General features: G+C 58.6%; 1 protein-coding gene across 6 annotated transcripts in view; it reads right to left on the reverse strand.

Moving 5' to 3' along the window:
• Positions 1 to 355: 355 nt before the first annotated feature.
• The window catches only part of SETD1A (SET domain containing 1A, histone lysine methyltransferase), a 21745-nt gene continuing 2064 nt past the window's right edge, over positions 356 to 20036 (reverse strand). For 5 of the 6 annotated variants that reach the window (XM_059414856.1, XM_059414854.1, XM_059414855.1 and 2 more), the window contains exons 4-19: positions 18572 to 18842; positions 17268 to 17389; positions 16808 to 17037; positions 15679 to 16519; positions 14743 to 15528; positions 14226 to 14402; positions 14016 to 14103; positions 13095 to 13252; positions 12853 to 12940; positions 10725 to 11063; positions 4050 to 5102; positions 3458 to 3630; positions 3259 to 3369; positions 2988 to 3107; positions 1268 to 1405; positions 356 to 1182 (exon numbers count right to left, since the gene is read on the reverse strand). In XM_059414856.1, the coding sequence (XP_059270839.1) occupies positions 1009 to 1182; positions 1268 to 1405; positions 2988 to 3107; positions 3259 to 3369; positions 3458 to 3630; positions 4050 to 5102; positions 10725 to 11063; positions 12853 to 12940; positions 13095 to 13252; positions 14016 to 14103; positions 14226 to 14402; positions 14743 to 15528; positions 15679 to 16519; positions 16808 to 17037; positions 17268 to 17389; positions 18572 to 18842 (4869 nt within the window). In that variant the 3' untranslated portion in view covers positions 356 to 1008. The remainder of the gene's footprint in view (positions 1183 to 1267; positions 1406 to 2987; positions 3108 to 3258; positions 3370 to 3457; positions 3631 to 4049; positions 5103 to 10724; positions 11064 to 12852; positions 12941 to 13094; positions 13253 to 14015; positions 14104 to 14225; positions 14403 to 14742; positions 15529 to 15678; positions 16520 to 16807; positions 17038 to 17267; positions 17390 to 18571; positions 18843 to 20036) is intronic. The other variant, XM_059414858.1, reaches the window with a different exon arrangement.

A 20036-nucleotide genomic window follows, 5' to 3' on the forward strand; every position in this document is an offset into this window, starting at 1 on the left:
ACAGGGGGCTGGGGAAGCGGGAACCTGCGGGGTGGCCCCTGAGGACGGGGCAGGTGCGGTGACCTCATCCCACCGCATGACCTCAGTCCTCCCCTTGGGCTGGGTTTCCCGGGATGCCAGAGGCCCAGCGGCAGCTGCGGTTCTGGGAAGGGAAGGGAAGGGGACGCCAACCTTGGCCCAGCTCTGGCTGACCCTGCTGGGGGATTTCTGGGTGACCATTCCAGCCTGAGGGGTTGAGTCCGCACGTCTGCCCCCCAAACTTCGGTCCACCGCTGCCCTCTCTTGGCTTCACCAGTCCCCTGTCTTCAAACCCCCGCCCCCCACCTACTCTTCCCCAAAGATACTGACCAAGCACTTTTGTACAATAAAGTTTAATCACAATTATAAAAATGTGGCGTTGGGTTTGCACTATTAACATATGTACAATCCAGCCCCACAGGAAGGGCCCGCCTCCCACCATCCGGGCCTGGTGGAGCAGGAGCTTCCAGACGCCAGGGCGGGAGGGCGACCCACAGGGTCTGGCAGGAACAGAAGATGAGGCAGGGTTCCAGGCACGGAGTCCCTAGGACTGGGGGCACAGGGCCCCCCCCAGGGGGAGAACATGGCCACTGCCCCTAGAGACCCCTAAACTGGGGAGGGGTGCACGCAGGGCACAAAGGGGAAGTCCCCATTAACACAAAGCAAGGAGGCTATGCAGCCCCCCAAGAACAAGATCTGTACAGGCCGGCACCCCAGGTTTCCACAGGAAACAGCTGCTGGCAGCTACAAAACATTTACAGCTTCTTCTCCGCAAAGAAAAAAAAGTTAGGGGGTAGGTGGGTGGGGGCGACGGGGGAGGCAGAAGCTGCCTCAATGGACTGAGGCTCCCTCGCTGGGCTTGGGGCCCCCCGACCCCGTATCTGGAGACGGGGGCAGGTGGGGCCTGCAGAGCCCACTAAGGCTGGGGCGCAGGGAGCTCAGGGCACCACGGGGAATAAATAGGGGCGCGGGCACCAGTCCTGCCCCACCTCAGTTGAGGGAGCCGCGGCAGCTCTCCGTGCCGCACAGACACGGGATCTTGTTGTCCTCCAGCGGGAACTTGTAGTCATAGGTGATCTCCTCGTCCACGCCGATGGGCTGTTTGGAGTAAATCACAATCTTCTTCTGGGACTCGATGGTGATCACCTTGGCATAGCAGTTGGGCTGCGGGAGGGAAGGCGGAATGAGCGGCAGCCCCTGCCCTGGGCCGCCCCCCCGCCCCCGCAGGCCCCCCCCCCACCATGCGCACCGTGCAGCAGTGGTTGATGAACCTCGCCAGGTTGCCGCACTTGGTGGCATCGATGATGGTGTCATGGTCCACCCGGAACAGGTAGCTGCTGCCGATGCCCTCCTGCACGTAGCGCTTCTCCCGCATGTCGGCCACCATCTGGCAGAACAGGGTGCTCCGCGGTCAGCTTCCTGCCAGACCACGCCGTGCCCCGGCAGCCCCCGTGAAGGGGCCCTGGACAGTCATCCGGCTACCACCCCTGGGGGCCACACTGGCCTGTCCTGGACCTGCACCTCTCCTTCTGGCTCCCACCGACCCAAGGTGCTGACCGTCTGCTCCAGGAGCCCCCGTTCAGAGGGTTCCCCCAACCCCGACACCTCTGGCTGCCCTTCTGCATCTCCCAAAGAGAAGTCTGCAGGGCTCAGTGGGCAGGAGCCACAGCCCCTGCCTGGAGCCCCTGTCCGGCCCCTAGTGGGGCTCCCGGTCTACGGTGGGGCCAGGCCAGTTCCCAAGATAGCGTGGCCAGTTCAGAGGCTGAACCCCGACCTTCTCTTCTCCCAGGACCCTCTCCCCCCCCCAAACAGGCGCCCATGGGCTGCCACTCGCCACCTTCAGGGCCCACAGTCTTGTGCAAGGAGTGATTCCTTCTTCCCAGGAAATGGGACGCTCAGCCCTCTGCGCTCTCTCCTTCGGGGACCTCACTCTCTTCCAGCGCTTCAGCTGCCAGGTAAGTGCTGGGGACTCCTCCCAAACTGCCCTCTCCAGCCAAAATCCACCTCGGTGGTGCTGCTGGGCGTCATCCTCTAGGTGTCCCCAGGGCCCGGCAACTTCACGGGCCCGGAACCAAGCTCCTCGTGGCCACACAGCTGCTCCTTCTGCTCACTCCCCACCTCACTGGCAGCCAGAGATGCGTCTAGCTGCTCCAAGCAGCACAGAGAAATGACCACGTACCCCCTTCCCTACTCGCCTGTCCAGTCCAGCCAGCGGCTTTGGACCCACAGACTCCTATTGGCTGCAACTGCCTCGTCTGGGCCACCTGGGCCCCTACGGGATCTCTGCGATGGCGCCCCCACCGGTCTTCGCCTCTAGCTGTCCCCTCACGCTGTAGCTGAGGGGCCCACAGACTGTGAAGCCTGTTACAGGGGAGCGTTTCGCCACAGCCTCCCTCCCCTTACCACTGGCCCCAGGTCACCCACACGGCTCCTAAGATCCGTGGAGTCCAGCCTCCACTGGCCTCCTTGGAGCTTGCACTGTGGCCGTTGGCCCTGGTTTTTCCGACTGACCATGCTGACCTTGCCCTCTTAAGACTATCCTGTCTCCGGGCCTTTGCACATGCTGTCTGGCAACGGGGAGCACTCTTCCCGTCACCTGAGTCTGGGAGTTCATCCTCCTTCAGCTCCTGGCTTCCACGTCACTGTGTGCCCACTGCCACGGCCCCCCCCGAACTTCCCCTTCCTGATCGACCGAATGCCACCTTGCACGGCAACTGCAATCCCCCTGCTGAAACCGTGGGAGGCCCTCAGAACAAGAGCGAGCACTGGCCGGGCTTCCTGTGGGTCGTTACCATCTAGTTTAGGAGCACCCCTTCCCGTCGATGGAAGGAAGGAAGCACAAGGAGGCAGGTTTCACCAACTACGCCGTGGAACCAGGAGGTCACGTGGGGCTTTACCCAGAGACGAGGTGGTTCTCAGGCCAGCATCCCGTGCTGCCACGTGACCGGGGGCTGGGTACAGGGCCTCACCTGGCGGATGTTCTGACCCACATACTCGATGACCATCTCGTCGGCCGCAATGGGCTCCATGGCAAACAGACCCCACTCGTGGATCCGGCTGCGGCCGAACCGGAGCTTCTTCTTCCGGAACTAGAGGGCGGAAGGCAGACTCTGCCGCTCAGTGCCTTGGCTGCTGTCCTCCGAGGGGAGGAGCATGCTTTCGGCCCCTCACCTCTGCACCCACCCCCAAGAGGCCAACAGACTCTGTGGTGCAGCCCTCCCCCGAGTCCCGCCTCCTCACCTTGAGCTGGTTCAGCTTCAGCAGGTCACTGTCCATGATGGCAGAGGTGCCAATAGCGCTCAGCAGCCGCCGCTGCTCAGACCGGCGCTCCGAAAGCACGCGGTTAGTCCCCTGCGAGGCAAGCCAGGGACCAGGGGTAAGTGACAGCAGGACCGTGGGAAGAGACGCCAGGGGGCCAGGCAGCAGGGCAGAGTCTTACCTGAGTGTCCGCTCCTTCCAGCTGCCGGGCCGAGACGGGGCACACGTCCAGGTACCTGTCCTTCTCCTTCTTGCTGATGGGGTAATAGCCTTCGCTGCGGGCGGAGCCTGTCTGGTGCTCGCGGGGCCCGTCCTGGGGCCGCCGCTTGCGTTTCGGAGTGCTCAGGTTGGTGAGTGCGGGGAGTTAAGGAAGAAAACGGGTTCCTCGCCGGCCGGATCCCCGGGGCCCTCCCTTCTATCCTAGTCCCAGCCCAAGGAAAGGGTGACTGACCTTAGCTGGAGGTCCCAAGCGCTACGGAGTGTGAGCAGAGCAGACGGAGGAAGGACGCCTGAGACCTTACCTTTTCTGCCAGAAGAACTCTGCGAGGCAGAGAAGCGGCAGGAGACAGGAAGGACAGAAGGGCCTGGGGGCCAGAGGAGAGCTCCCCAGGCTGAGTGTAACAGAGAGCGCTGGACGGGGGCAGAATAAACCAGAGGCTAGCGACAATCCGAGGGGGGCCACTACCCAGCTATGCGACCCCAGGGAAGCCTGTCCCCGTCCCCAGGGCCTGCCCTCCTGTCCAGAGCAGGCCGGCCTCCAGGGCCCAGGATATTGGTGTGATGGACCCAGTGGGTGTCGTTAAGCCAGTCAGCTCCGCTCGTCTGCTGCAGCAGCCGCTCGTACGTGAGCCGTAGGTAGCCCATGTCCTCTAAGTCCAGGCCCGAGTTCCAAATGTCATACAAGATGGTCATCTGCTCAAACTCGCTGCGGGGCTCAAAGGTGGGGGGTGGCGGGGGCGGGGGCGGGGGCGGGGGCCGCCTGCGCCGGGCGTGGGAGCGGAGGCTGCGCCGCCGCACAGCACTCTCCCCACCGCTGCTGCTGCTGCTGCTGCTTTCCGAAGACTCGGACTCCTCCTCCTCCTCCTCCTCCTCCTGCTGCTGCTGCTGCTGCTGCTGCAGCGGTGGCGGCGGCTGCTTTGGCTCCTCCGCCTCGGCCACCACCACCTCGGGGGCCTCCAGGACTTCATCCGCTGGGGAGCTGAAGAGGGCCGCAGGGGCAGGAAGCGGCTCCAGGGGCCGAGGGGCCGGGGTGGAGGGCGGCGGCTTGACGGCCAAGGCATAGTTGTGCTCCAGGAGAATGTGGCTGAGCAGGGGGCCTGGGCGGTCGGCCTCGTCTGATGTCTCAGTGGCCTCCGAGTCGTCACCAGGAGGCAGGGCAGGCAGCCCGCGACGGGCTGGAGTCAGGGCCAGGTCGGCCAGCACCGCCAGGTCCACTTCTGTCGCCGGCTCTGGCTCCTCTTCATCGGCAGCGCGGCCGCGGCCTCCAGTGCGACTCCGCCCTGACCGGGCCACATCCTCGGGCCAGCTCTTGACCAGAGACGCGTGGTCCAGGGGCAGGTTTCGAATGGTCCGCTCTGCAGCCCGGGGGGCTTTGCGGGAGGCGGGGCCGGGACACTTAATCTGCGCTGGGGTGACGGGGGCAGGCTCGGGCGCCGGCACCTCCTCCAGGGCAGAGAAGGAGACGGTTTTCCGGCGTTTCTTGGGGGGGGGCAGGAGGGGGATAGGAGAGGAGGGGCGCTCGTCCGGGCGGGGGGCCGGGGCCGGGGGCCCCACCAGCGGCTCGGTGGGTGGCTGCGGCACACTGGGAGGTGGTTCCTCGGTGGAACCTGGGGAAGGAAGCACACAGGAAGAAGGAAGAGGGTCACTAACTTGGGCCAATGTCATCAGAGCAGACTCCTGGCAGGCAGGGCACCGGCCGGCCTCACCGGGGAGGCCGCAGCCAGGCTGCTGGCTCGCCTCGGCTTCGGGCCGCCACCTGTGCCCGCTCAGCCAACAGCGCTGCTTCCCAGCGGCGACGTCCTCGGCACAGCGGGCTCCCGTGGCAGGAGAGGATTATGCACCTGCTCGTTCATACACTCAACAAACATTCACTGAGCACCAAACAAGTCGAGTGGACACTTTCAAAACCCTCACAGAGCTTACAGTCCGATGGGGACAATGACAGGAAACAAATGTACAGCCGACTGTGGAGAGTCGGGACAGGGGCCCTGGAGAAACACACGCTTAGGCTCTAACCTCTTCACCAAGACTGAACTACGTGCAAGGAGCAGGCCCCCAGGCCGCGACCGTTTGTACCGGTCACGCTGAGTGATGGGCACGTGGTTAACCCTCTCTGATTTACAGTATCCGTTATTTCAACTACAACAATGTTCTCTGTTTAGTGATGTGAGAAAGGTAACAACGTAAGCAGCTGAACCTCTGTACGAAAACACTGAGCAAAGTCGGCTCCCTTCCCACCACCTGCCGAGCGGTGGGAGGCTCCGGAAGACTCCCCTAAAGAAGCTAAGGGTGAAGGTGAGATCCCAAGGATGGGGGACAGCCCGGGGAAGGGACACACCCTCTTGAGCAGGGAGGGGGCGCTCTCTGTCCGGCCCCCCGGACAGGAAGCACATCCTCCCTCGGCTGGGACTCCCAAGTCTGCTGCTGAGTGCGGGGCTCTAAATACAGCTCGAGACGGACACCGCCTCGTCTCTGGGGCAGACCCTGTCTTGCGGACTGACCCTCTCCGCTCCTGGGTTTCGGCCACCGGTACAGGCACAGCTTTGAAACCTCCCCCCCCCTCCTGCCTACTGGGAAGGCCACATGCGGCTTTCGGCCCCAGCTCAACGCCATCTTTGTGAAGGTTACCCCAACTTCTCGAGATGCTGGTAGTAACTTCCTCTCCGAACCAGAAGGCCAGGGGTTCTCAAGTGCCAGGCTTCAGGGTGGCGGCAGACTGACCACTAGTATTTTGTGTCAAGCATCCATCCAAGACTTTCACATATGCTAAGTACTCCCTTCATTCCCCACAACCACCATGTGAGGTGGGCACGATTACTGGACCCCGCTTACCAATAAGAAAACCGAGGCAGAGAGGGGTTAATAACTGGCCCAAGGTCCTATAGCTCGCAAATGCCAGAACAGGGTCTACCCAGACGGCCTGGGCTGAATTTCGAGCTCTCTTCAACTGCCCCTCACGGCCCTGGCCACCCCTGAGGGTGGCCACGCTGTGGGACTCCGCGGTGTCCTGTCTGACACCGGGCCTGACCCAGGCAGGCAGTGACTGACCTGTGTCCAAGACCTCAGGAGACGTGACCCAGCCAGACGCCCCGAGCAAGGCCCTCAGCCTGCTGGCTCCTGACCGTGCGGACAGCAGCGGGGAGCCTCACCAGCAGAGAGCCACTCCGAAGCTAGTGAGGTCCGGGTGCTCGTCCCAGGCTCTCCAGTTTCTCCAAGTCTCCCTCTTTCTTCTCCTCCTCTCTGTTTGGAGCAGCCCTGCCTTTGACCCATCACCCCACCGGAGCCACTGAGCCCTCTGGAAACCTGGCTCTTGAGGAGAACGAATTCCCCTCATGGCTCGGCTTCTTCTCGCAGATTTCTCCTTTGCTTCTTATTCTGAAAGAAACCCGTCCAGTCGATACAACTCCCCGAAGCCAAGGTTTCCGTAACATGACCTGCCCCACTCTGTGCGCAGCCTACATTAACGGATGACCACCTGACCCAAGCCGGGCCAACCAGAAGCTTCCCTGAGAGTAAGGATCTACGACAGGAGTGGCTTTCTCCGTGGGGGTGAGCAGAAGAAGGGGAAACCCATCTGCAGGATGAATCAGACGAGAGAACGAATCAGACTGGAAGACAGAAGAACAGCAAGTCCCCGAGGTGTCCGGGTCCCATCTTCGGGCTTCACCAGGCAAGCGCCCTCTTGGCACGGGGCCACAACCCTCTACCCAGCTCCCGCTTGGAACTCGCACAACCCCACTGTTCCCTAAAAGCCAGGGGACTTGCCTTAACTTCCTCCTCCTCTGCCAACTCTGTCGTCTGGCCGGGGACGGTCCTCCCCGCCGTGCCTCCTGCGGCGCTCTCCCTCACTCGGTCTCAGCGGCCCGCCCTACGCGCGCACATGACCTTCGGAACCCCCGGAATGGCCCTGCCGGGGGCCCCTGCCCCCCGACGCCCAGCCCTCCGGGCACAATCCTCAGGTCCTTTCGGCTGACCCATCGGCGGTTCCATTTGCCCCCTTAGAGCCCCCCTGCCCTGTCACCTTCTCCTAAGCGAGCGGCTCCTTCCTGTGCCTGCCCGCAGGGCCCTCGCCGTCCTCTCCTTCCGCAGCACCTTCCGCAGCCTTCAGCCGCTGCCGCCACCCTGGAGACCCCCCACCCTGACTTCGCCCGAACCCCTGCGTTTCTCCTCCCCCAGCCGACTCTCAGTCTCGCTCAGAGTCGCAAGCCCCACCCCCCTTCATCCTCCTCCCCGTACTCCTCCCTTCCCCGCGGCTGCTCAGAAAATGCCCTCCCTTCCTCCTGCGGGGTGAACCCGGGGGTCCTTGGGCATGAAAGCCCACATCTCTCTGCTCCCCAATTACGGGTGCACCCGCCCACTCCCAGGAAGGCCCCCCTAACAGGTGCTGCGCTCTCTCCTGGCCTGTCTACCTGCCCCTCTTCCGGCCCTGAATCTACATGCTTAAGTCTCACCTTTTGAGTTTTTAAAAAACTAACCCTCCGCCAACCCTGCATTCTCTTTCGTTTCTCTGTTCCCAGCCAGGTGACCTCAAGCATGTCACTAAGCCTCAACGTCCTCATCTGGAAAGTGGAGTAACAGACGGTGTGTGTCCTGGATGAGGAAGCAAACCCACGGTGTGCCAGGCCGAGCGCCCGGCGCACCCGAGGCACCAGAGAAACGTTTGCTAACACCACTCATCACAGCCTCCCGGCTCGTCTTCCCGGAGCGGCCTACCTTCCAGAAGACTGCTTATCTCTGTCGTCTGGTCTGCTCGCTCCTTTCACACCCTCTAGCGTGGCTCCAGTCAGACCCACTCTACTGAAGTGATAAGGTCACCAGTGACCCCGTAACTGCCAAACACAGCGGAAGCTCTTCCTATCTGACAAGCTCTCCTTCGGCCTGCTGATACTCACCACTCCGGCCTTCGGAAAACCAAGCTGCCCCGTCTCCTCCCCATGTCGCCGACCGCTCCTGCGGGGCCTTCCCCAGCTCCCCTTTGCCCACCAACCTCGCCCAGGACCGGAAGGCGCTGGCCCCTCTCTCGGTGCACACGGTGTTCCAGCGTGTAAATGCACTCACACCCACAGCTGCCCTACTCTCCAACATCTACCTCGTTTCCAGCCTACTGCTCTCTCCAGACCCTCCGATCCCGTGATCCAACTGCCTGGTGGCTGTTTCTTACCAGAAGGTCCCGAAGGCACACCAAAGTCAAGCCCAAGGAAGCACATGAGCTTTCTTCCGAGTGCCGGTTCTCTGCCTTCTCTTCCCTTTCCTGGAAAGTTCTTTAACCAAGCGGTTCACCTCCTCCACTTCTCCCAATCCCTCATCTGCTCTTCTACTCCTCACACCTCGCTGTGACCAGCGCTGCTCTGGTTCACGCCCTCCGCTTACCTACATCTCTTCCAGCCTCACGTGGGTCACCCTACCTCCTTCCTCACCCTTCCAAATCCCCCCTTCCCACCAGGATGATCTTTCTGGAGAAATGCAAACCTGACCATGCCCCACTCTCTCTATCCACCCCACTGACAGCGACACCCTCTGATCACCAGCAATTCTGTGACCAGTGGGCTCAGGAAAGGCCGGGGGAGGCATCTGATTAATGAGACCCTCAACTTCTCTCATGAGGTCTACACCGGAGCAGAGTCCAAGAGCGCTGGGAGGTCTTTACGTGGTCACTGATCATCTCAGATCACAGGTTCTCGGTAACATCTGAGAGAGGGGTCTGGAAGGCCAGCGCGAGTACACAGCCCATCTTGAAAACCGCCTTACTCAAGCCTTCCCAACACCATCCTAGTCCAAGCTACCACCACCGCTTGCCTTACTTACTAACCGGAACACAGACTCTGGCCCCTCTCCTAGTTCTCTCTGCACCGCATCTTTTCAAAACACAAATAAGATCGCGTCACTCCTTCCACGGCATTCCACTGCCCTCAAGATAAAGACCCAATTCCTACCAGAGCGACTCCTCTTGTACAGCCCAGTCCTTGCTCACCTCTCCCGTTTCAGTCATTCGTTCCCCCTCGCTCCCCACCATCCAGAAGGTTTTATGCTTTCTGACACGCTATTTCCTCCGCCCTCAGGGCTTCATGCTAACCAAGCCCGGCTGCCTGCTCTGCCTTGACTGCAGCCCAAGAACACTTCAGCAGAAGACACCAGCAAAGAGGTGCTCACAGATGTGCTCAGGTTCTCCGAGTGCCTGTACCTTTCTCTCATGGGGCTTACCAGCTTGTCATCACAGATTTTCTGAGATACTTATTACTCAACTAAACTGTCTCTAGCCCGTAAGCTTCAGGAGGGTGGGAACAGGGCCCTTCGTGCCTACCGCTGCGCCCCTGCAGCTGCCCTAAAATACAGACAACCCTAGAACAACACAGGTGCAAACTGTGCGGGGCTACTTATACACATGCTTTTTCTGGGAAATGTGATAGAGTATAGTAAATATTAACTTCCTTATGACTTTAAAGATTTTTTTTCTCAAAAAAAATTTTTTTTTCTCTTGCTTACTCTCTTCGCAAGAATACAGTACACGGTACGTATCACATGCAGAAAATGTGTTAACTATCTGCATCATCAGTAAGACTTCTGGTCAACCGTAGACTATTAAGAGCTAAGTTTTTGGGGAGTCAAAAGTTACTGGTGGATTTTCAACTGCATAGGGGGCCGGCGCCCCGAACCCTGGCATCGTTCAAGGGTCAGTAAGTCAACTCCACTGCCGGAACACGTCACTCAGAACATAAGTTAGGTGTCCGTGCTATAAAGGAACAATCAAACGTACAAATCCACAAGGCAAAGTAAGGTGAAATTAGCTTCCAAGCCAATGCTGTTCAAGCTGTCTTCTACCTATCTGTCCACTGAATTGCCTGTAAGTACACAACACGTTAAGGCAAAAGCTCAAGAAAAATTAATAGGAAGAACTTGTTAAACTGGGGATTTTCTCCTTACTTAACTTAGAGACCATGCTGGGCCGGGCGGGGCAGGGGGTGTTGCTGAAAGAGACCACTGCTGTCCGTATTAGCCAGACACCCTACACCCTGCTCCGGCTCAGCGAGCCACTCCCGGCAGCACGGTTTGAATGTGGCCATAAACGTCTCCAAGGGAGGACAGGCAGGAGATGATGACTTCCGGCCAACGTGTATGCTTTCAAACAAAGTCACACACTGGCACATCATTCACAAACACGGCCCTGACGCTCTCACAAAGACAGATACAAACATAAACAAAGACCAAAGCACCGGCTGGGCACCACCCACCTGTAGGTCTTGCTGGAGACTTCTCCTGTTCAGGGAGGGGTGTGGCTGGGGAGCCCGCGACCCGCTCGGGCTCGGGCTCTTCCACGGGCGCTGGCGGGGGTGCGGGGACATCTCTCGGGGGAGGTGATGCTGAGGGTATGGTTGCCGGCTGCTCCTCTTCCTCTTCCTCTTCCGAGGAGGACTCAGATGATGATGAGGATGACGATGAGGAGGAGGAAGACGAGGAAGATGAGGAGCTGGATGAGCTGCTGCTCTCGGAGTCCGACGTGCTGTCGTTCTCACCATCTGAGTCAGCATACAGAGAACATTTGGAGGACGAATCGCTTTCCCCGTCCTCGCCTGGAAATCCAGAAGGGGCAATCAGGCGAGGTGGGAACACCCCTCACTTGGTCAAGCCATGGGTCCATCCACTGACTCTCTACTATGGACTGGTTAGGCTCTGCGCCAGGCGCTGGGAAGTCCAACCCTCAAGGAGTTAGATGAGCAGGCTATTTGTTCACAGCGGGACCAACTTCCGTGTGGAAGACCAGGAGAGTGTGGCAAAGGGAAGTCCTGGATTCCGCCTGAAGATCCAGGCAGGGGAGGGAGCCCCAGGCAGGAGATGCTCCAGTCAAGGAGGACAGGCAGAAATGAGGGCTAACCGGGGTGCCAGAGGCGAGGGAACCGGGAGCCCGGACACCGCTAAGCGCTCTGCGCTAACTACCGAAGACGTTCCCAAGGTGGGTCTCCGAGAAGCTGCCTGGAGAAGACTCATAAAAAGGATTCCAGAGTAATATAAGCTTTCTAAGTGTTACATGCTCTATGCCTCCAAGAAATGGAAATATGGCGGAAGGGCTTTATAAGAAGGTAAGAATTACGAAGTGTCTGAGGAACACAAGCGGATGAATTTAGAATAGATGGTGGTGGCGGCGGCCTGGGATGGGCCTGGAGCGTGGCGAGGAGGAGCCGAACAAATAAACAGGAGCTAGGTTATAAATGGCCCAAAGTACCGGGCTGAGGAGTCACCTTCTAGAAAATAGGGAGCTAGCAATAGACTTTATGGAGAGAAGCCGCAGGATCAGGTGTGCGCGGAAGGAAAGAGAAGTCTGTCTGCAGACTGGAAGATGGACTGGCGAGGAGGAGGAATGAACCAAAGGCAGGGGACGCGTCAACACTGCTGCAGAGGACTCTAAGTGAATCTTCTCACTTCTCTCAAGTGAGTCTTCTACGACAGGCCAGCAGGACCAGAGAAGGCAACAAGTGCCAGCGACACGGAGGCGGCGAAACGGACAGACAGCGGTGACCAAGCCCATGTGTGGCAGTCTCCCCGCGTCGAGCAGGGGAACCCACCCTCTACCTTCCTGAAAAGACAGCCTCTCAGATCATCGCTCTCCCCGCCTGGCCTCTGCTGAAACGGCACTTCTCAGAGGCACTCCTTCTCCAGGAGCTCGAGAACAGCCCATCTTTCCCCGGCTCCCCCACCCGTTACTCCCTACCCCAGCGACCTAGTTTCTCTTCTTCAAACCACAGATCTCTACCCAAGGCGCTACTACTTGTTCAACTGTCAAGTCTCCTCCTCCCCTCCAACCGATCCCAAGTGTCCCCAATACCTAGAACAGGGCCTGGTACCGAGTAAGGGCTCAACAGCTAGCTCTGAACAAGTGAAGGAGAAGCAAGACTAAACCATGTAGCCCAGACTCAGCGGATGTGGACGGACGAACGGGTGTCCAGGTGGAGAGTGGAGCTGTGTCTGGTGGTGGCAGCTGAGGGGGGAGAAGCACAGCTCGGGGCAGGGCTTCCAAGAGCAGCGCTCAGAGCAGAAAGGCCCAGCCTGGTAGTATCGGGGGCAGCAGCGGAACCCAGACCCCTCTTCTTGAGGGCCTGGGAAAGGAAGTTAGTTCTGCTGTCCTGCCTTCAGGAGAGAACTATGTGTCCGCACAGGAAGCAAGCAGAAGGCAGCGGCCTGGGTGTCAGGTACTGTTTACAATGGGCCAAGGCTTCCAAAAGAGGGACTGAAGGAAGCTGCTCTGGGGAAGAGCAAAGCAGACCAACACGCAGCATGAGGCTTCTGCGCTCAGCAAAGGAGGGTCAGCAGGCGGCGAGCCCGCTCTTCCCCAAGGCAGGGCTCTACCGTCCTGCCTGTACTTACCATCTGACGCTTCCGTCTCCTTCTTTGCCGTGTCCATGGCTTCCTCGCGCTCTTCATCTTCTTCATCTTCCTCATCCTCCTCCTCATCCTTAAAGAAAAGGACAAATGGGGACTAACAACAAGACAGCGCTCCTCCAGGGGGCACAGCTCTCTGGGCTCCAGCCCAGCGAGGAGCTGGTTATGGGGACGGGAACTCAGGAAGCTCTTGGCAGGGAGGGGGCGCCACGGCCCCTGCGCCTCACCTTCTCTGAGGAGGACTCCTGGGACGCCTCCTCCCCTTCGCTGTCCAGAGCAAAGGCCTTGCGGTGCTTGCCCTGGGTCTTGCTTCGCTCTTCGTCCCGCTTCGGGGGCTTGGTCCCTGGACGTCCAGGCTCTCCAGCCTCCTTGTCTCGCTCAGGGTCTAGGCCCAGTTGAGTGGCAGTTAGAGAATTTACCATCAGCAACAACAGTTCCCGTTCCCCTGGCCTGAGAGGAGCCTTGCACACAGCACTGCTGACCTTTCTGATGGTCCCACAACACAGACCTCATTTCACAGACAAGAAGCGGAAGCTCAACAGAGAAACACAAAACCCCCAGAGCTACCTAGCATTTTCTGTAGTTCAACCGCACCACACCTGTTCCACCTTTCATCCGTTTCTGGGTCTGGTGGAAGAGGGAGCAGACTGGCTACGCCTGCCCCAAGAAAACAGCACCAAGACCCACGGGTCTCCAGGGAAGCCAATCAGACTCAGTAAGGAAGTCCCCTGGCCACATAAGCCACCAACCAACACCTCACACCCAGGCAAACTGGAAGGAAGGTTGGGGAAGAGCTTAAGCCTTAGACGGAAAACCGAGGTAAGTGACCTGTTTGACCTCGACACCACAGGATTCTAGATGCTGAAATTACCATTTTGTGTTACAAGGGAGATACGAAACGGGACATTGCAACCAGCACACCAGAGTAAGAACCACAACCAGGACCCAGGGATAACCCTATCTTAAGCTTCCCGTACCTCTCAGCACCGCTTCAACTCCGCACCGAAACCTCGACTTGGCCACTTGGCCAACACCTACCCCCCCTTTCTCGCTGCTTCCAGCGTTCCTGCCCGAAGCTGGCAGCCCCCTCCCCCTCCCCCCCCCCCCCCCCCCCCCCCCCCCCCCCCCCCCCCCGACTTCCCACTCACCATCTTCATCTTCCTCAGCTGGAGTGGAAGGACGGGGCCTCTTTTCTTCGCTGGCCTCGGAAATTTCTGAAGGCTCTTTTCGCTTCACCTGGAGCGTGGGAAGAGATGTTGGGAACATTCATGGTTCCCAACCACCCTCTACTTACCCCAAGGGAGAGAGGTCCCCACCCCACCCTCTCCTCCCTATGAAGCAAGATCAGTTCTAGGTACCTTGAAAGAAGGCAGACGCAGGGCCCCTCGCAGCCCTGATCCAAAGGCGAAGGCCTCGATGCCCGTGGTACCCCCGCTCTTGGCCCAGTCTACGAGGGACAGCAGGCCCGGCTCTTTGAGTTTTGTCTTCTCTTTATCCTCCTCCTTGGCTTGCTGTTTGGCTGCGTTCTGGAATGGCTGCAGGCAGTAGGGGGACTGAGCCCCGGAACCCAGGCGCTCCCTCCTGCCTCCTGCCTGAGAACTACTCCCAGGTCCCAGGAATACAGAAACGCATCTCCTCACTCCTCTATTTGACACAGATCTATGCCACACCTCCCGTGCACCAGCCCCTGTACAGCGTCTTCTCCAAAGTCTGCTCCTTTAGTCCGCCCACCTCACAAAGCAGCTACTAGTAGCCCCACTCTACAAACGGAAACGTTGAAGATCGAAACTCAAGAGATCTAAGGGCCTTACAAACCAGAAATCTACTTTCTCCCACGGAGCCCCAAGGTCTCCCAGGCCAGGCAGCGCCCCTCACCTTGGCCTTCTCTTCTTTGCTCTCCCACCACTGGTCAAAGGCCCCAAAGGCCACATTCTCCACCATCTTGCGGTTGAGGTCTCGTTGCATAATGCTCTTCATCTCTTGGACAAGGGTGGCCAGCACACGTCCCACAGTGCCTGCCGATGGTAGGGCCTTGCCCTCCGCCAGCTCTGCTTCCTCCCTGGGAGGTAGCCGGGCCTCTTCTCCCGAGACCGAGGAGGAGGGCAGGGGCTCGGCTGCCACGGGCAAAGGCAGGTGGTAGGCCTCCCGGGAGTAGGCCCCTCGGCCTTCCTGCCCTTGTGTGTACAGAGCATACGGTAAGCCATAGGCTGCCTCTTGGGGGGCTGGGAATGGGAGGAAGGCCTCCCCAAAGGCTCCACCAGGGGGACCAGCTGAGGCAGCAGTCAATCCCTTGCCCTGCCGCAGCTGGTGAAGCCGAGTTAACATCTGGGTCTGCATCTGGAAGGACATGGGCATCCCTCCCCACTGAGCCCCAAGTCGATCCATGAGCTCTAGGGAGTTCACAAAGTCATAAATGTGGGGGGGTGGCGGAGGAGGTGGGGGGTACTCGGGGGGCGGCGGCCCATCAGGGCGTGGTGGGAGGAGGTAGGCAGGCTGGTGGGGAGGGTACCCAAGGGGCAGAGAGGCCAGGTAAGGAGGGGGAGGAGGCGGCGGAGGCGGCGGCGGCGGAGGCTGCTGGGGGGGTGTTGGGGCCGGAGGGGGTGAGCCGCCCCTGTCATCGTCGGAGATCTCCATGTCCTCTCCAGAAGAGCATGGAGAAGCCTGTAGGGATGCAGAGGCGGGTCACGGAAAGCTTCTGTCTATTCCCAGGGCTTTCCCTCAAATCCGTTCTCTTGCCTAATTCCCTCCCCCGAAGGGTCCAACCCTGCTTCCCGGATCCCAGGCACCTCTGCTGGCTGACCCCAAGCTCACCTGGTTCTGTCCGTTGGCCTTAGGAGACTCCCGGGTAGCCCCGGGTTCCCCACTCCCCGTCGGGGCCACGTCCTCAAAGTTAGCCGGGGCTGGAGGGGGTGTGCAGGGACCGTGACCTGACCCCGAAGGCACCTCGCTCCCTGAGTCTCTAGACCCCGGGCCTGCGGTGCTGTTCTCTTCCTCTTCCTCTGTGTCGGAGGCCAGGAAAGAAAACTTGGAGCGCTGCTCCTTCAGCAACATCTCAATGCGGGAATCCAGGCTGCTGTGCTGAGCGAAGGGCACGCTCTCATTGGTGGTCTCTGGGGCCGGGGAGCCGGAGCGGGCAGGTGAAGCTGGGCGGGGGGAGGTCCGAGCTTCCTCTCTCTCCGGGCTGGGCCCCCCCCCCCCGCCGCCTCCACCAGGTTCTGGAGGCTCCGGGGGTGGGGCTTCCGAGGCAGGCGGCCGGAAGTCCTGGTCAGCGGGCCGGCTGGGCTCAGGGGGCAAGTAGGAGGTGTAGGAGGGCGGGAAGCGCTCAGCTGCGTTTTCGGCAAAGGCTGCCCCAGCGGGCTCCTCCCGGGTCGCCCGGCGGGGAGGGTAGGACGCGTGGCGCTGGTAGCGATTCCAGCTCTCGTAATACGCGGGGTAGCTCGAGTCAGTCCCGCGGAAATGGGAGGACGACGAGGACGAGGACGACGAGGAGGACGAGGAGGAGGAGGAGGAGGCGGCGGCAGTGGCTGCAGTCGTGGCGGAGACAGCTGTGGAGGTGGTCGTGGGGGCTGAAGATGCGGAGAAGTGGCGGCGGGAGAAGGAATCTTGGTAGCTGTTCTCCGAGCGCCGGGGCTTGAAGGAGGTTGAAGTGGTGCTGGAGAGAAAGTGCAGGAGTTAGCTGCGTTCAGCTCTGGAGGACCAAACCCTAGAGTCCTGGTTCTCAGGACTCGAAGCCCCTCGAGACACCGCCCCCAAAGAAAAGTCTAGATGCTCTTGGGTTTCTAGCTAGACAGTGAGTCCCCCGAGGACAGGGATAGGTTAGCTGAAGCCACACCGAAACCAGGACAAATGACTCCCAATGCCCTTTTAGAGAGACTCCAGGTATCTTCTTCCCAGTGGCAACTCCCAGAATCCGGGGGTCCCAGAGGTGTTCATTCTGCACCTGCTGGAGTAGGCAGAGTCCTGAGAGTAGGGGGTGCTGCCCCGAGATGTGTAAGGGGTTCCTTGGGAGGACTGAGGGGTGAATTGGCCAAAGGAAGATGGGGTGTCTTGTCGGCTGCTGGAGAAGCTCGTGTCCTGGGAGCAAGGGGTGCCATTGCCAGGAGTGCCCACACCAGTGGTGCCTGCCGGGTAGGCAGCCGTGTCAGATGAGGAGCGGCGGCGGGATTCGGTCTGGAACGGCAGAAGCAGAGCAGGGAGAACAGAACAGATCAAGTACCACGTGACAACCTGTCCTTTCCCAAACCAAGAGCCCCAATTCCCTGTCCTCTGAAAGCATCTCAGCATCTTTTCTCGGTTCTTGCTATCCTTAACAGGGAAGTGCAGAACCTCTCAAATACCGTTCCTGGCACCCGAGGACCGTGCCCGCGTGGCTAGGGCCACAGCAACCACAAGCTACTTACTGTCTCAGGGGCCGCACCAGAGCCTTGGAACTTCTCACTCAGGGCCTTGCCCCCGGTGGGCACTGTCTGAGGGGTGTAGGAGCCGTTGACTATCAGTTCATAGTACTTCATCCGCTGTTGTCCTGGAGGGAGGAAGAGGGGAACCATCAGATTGAGACAGAGAAACCCCTCCTCCCCGATCTGTCGTTCCCACTTCTTCCTCAGACCTCCAGTTTCCTACAATTTCTTGGCGTCTTGGGCTCAGGGACTCCAGCTATGTTACCTCTATCTTTGGGACCTCCTATCTCGTCTCTGCCTAACGATACTACAAACGACATACTGAACAGTGCTTTGCAGCTTATAAATAAACACCTCTGCTTATAAATAAACACCTCTATTTATCTTATGGAGTTGGATATCACCAGGAAAGAGAAGCACCAGTACCCCTATTTTATCGGCTCAAAGAAAATTGACCTGCACAAAGTCACAAAGTTGGTCAGTGGCAGACGAATTCAAACCCAGATCATCTGATGCTACATCCCACCATGCTCTTCATCCTATAAACTAAAGGTGGCAAAATGGCAGCCTGAGGGCTAAATCCAGGCCACAGTTATCTCACTTGCCCAACAAAATCTCTTAAGAAATTTGGGGGAGGGGGTTGCAGCATTTAAAACCCCGAGATTGCACACAGAAGCCTAGATTTGTGACTTAATAATAAAACAGTACTTGGCAATATTAGTCCTCATTCCCACTTGCAAACTGGCTAATGCCGACTAACAGCTGCCTCCTTCCGTGGCGCGTTACTCCCCAGGCCTCCCCAGGCCTCCTCCTTCCGTGGCGCGTTACTCCCCAGGCCTCCCCAGGCCCCCCCAGGCCCCCGCTCCTCCCTACGGCCTCTGCACGCACAACCCCAGGCTGCTTCAGTCCTCTGCACAGGTCCCAAATTCTCGATCCCAAATCTCAAAAACCCAAGAACCTCCAGACCAAGCCTTTTTTGGAACTTGACCTCAATATCTGATCTGAGCTGGGGGGATTTACTAGCTTATACCGATCGTACCTAGGGTGACCCTTTGTACGTTTTCTTACAAATACGGTTCCGTGCTGGCCTGTCCGATGCTACCCAACCTTGCCAAAGATCACAAACACACGCAAAACACACAAAAAGCCATAATCCCTCTGTAAAATTCTAATTTCAGAAACACACCTGGCCCCAAGAGTTTCACGGAGGAATCATGAGCCTGATCATGTGCCCGGCCCCCACAGGCATTTGCACGTACAGTCTCTGCGGGAGCTCAACCTTAGGCAGCAGGCAAGAGAGCCCTCACCTTTGATGTCGAGCTGGGCATGGATGATGTTGCCCATGACGGAGGTAAGGTGGAGGTTTTTGACTGTTTCCTTGGCTCCCCGAGTGCTAGTGAAGAGCACGCGGGCCAGGCCCAGGTGCTTGCGAGTACGGGGATGAAGAAGAATCTCCACCTCTTCCACCTCACCGTACTTTCGGCACATATCCTTCAGGAAGGTCTCCCGCACGTTGTCATTCAGCCTCGCGAAAGTCACTTCCTTCAGTGGGATCTGTCCGATATAGAACTCATCCAGCTGTGGAGAGGACAGGAGGTTTGAGTGGGGTCTCAATACTGACCACAGTGCCTTTGCCCTTTGGGAAGCCTGGTCCAGAGAAGACCAGGAAACACAGGCAAAGAAACGGGGAAAGGGCCTCAACAAGACTGACCCCTCTCTGCTCTGCCTTCTTGTCACAGAATACCACAAGAACCAAGAACGTACAACTGAGAAGTACGCACACGCGGAAAAAATTAATTGTAGAAACTCACTCACTAGTTTACCTTTTGCCACGGACTGAACAGTAGGAACGCAAAGATGAAAAAAATAAAGATTCTGGTTCAAAAAAGCAGGTAAGACAGACACACACAGTCCCAAGAGGACACAAATGTCACGTGACATGAGTGTCGACGGGGTGTCTGGAGGCCCGGTGAGTGCAGGTAGGGAAGAATTCGTAAAGAGGGTGTCACTCATATTGGCTTTTTGGGGAGCGAGAGTTCACCAGGTGACAAGGACTGTAAGACACAGAACTGTAAAAGTACTTGGCATCTCATAGGAGCTGTAAAACATACGGTAGCGAGGAAACAGGTGTACATGAGGAAGGCAGGAGATGAGGCATGGCCAGATCAATAACTGTACGTGCCAATGCACAAAACATGGACTTGGCAACGAAAGTAATGTAAGAATAAAATACAAAAACACACGGCAGGGTGCAACACGAAACGGGAGAAGACAAAGCGGCAAGGAAACCCAGAAAAGTGAATGTAAGAGTCCGCACTGAAAACCAGCAATGGAAATAGGAAAACTAAGATGAAGCGAAGATCCGTTTAGGAAAAGGAGTCAGCAGGCCTTGGTAACGCGCTACGTGATAAAGAAGAGGGCAATCAAAGGATGACTCCCAGGCCTCCCGTTTCTGCAGCTGAGCAGACGGCTAGCGCTCGTCAGTAAAACGGAGATGGAAGGGGTAAAGGTAACACGAAACGGGAGAAGACAAAGCGGCAAGGAAACCCAGAAAAGTGAATGTAAGAGTCCGCACTGAAAACCAGCAATGGAAATAGGAAAACTAAGATGAAGCGAAGATCCGTTTAGGAAAAGGAGTCAGCAGGCCTTGGTAACGCGCTACGTGATAAAGAAGAGGGCAATCAAAGGATGACTCCCAGGCCTCCCGTTTCTGCAGCTGAGCAGACGGCTAGCGCTCGTCAGTAAAACGGAGATGGAAGGGGTAAAGGTAAC

The sequence above is a fragment of the Mustela nigripes genome, chromosome 11, assembly GCF_022355385.1.
Source record: "Mustela nigripes isolate SB6536 chromosome 11, MUSNIG.SB6536, whole genome shotgun sequence".
Classification (NCBI taxonomy): domain Eukaryota; kingdom Metazoa; phylum Chordata; class Mammalia; order Carnivora; family Mustelidae; genus Mustela; species Mustela nigripes.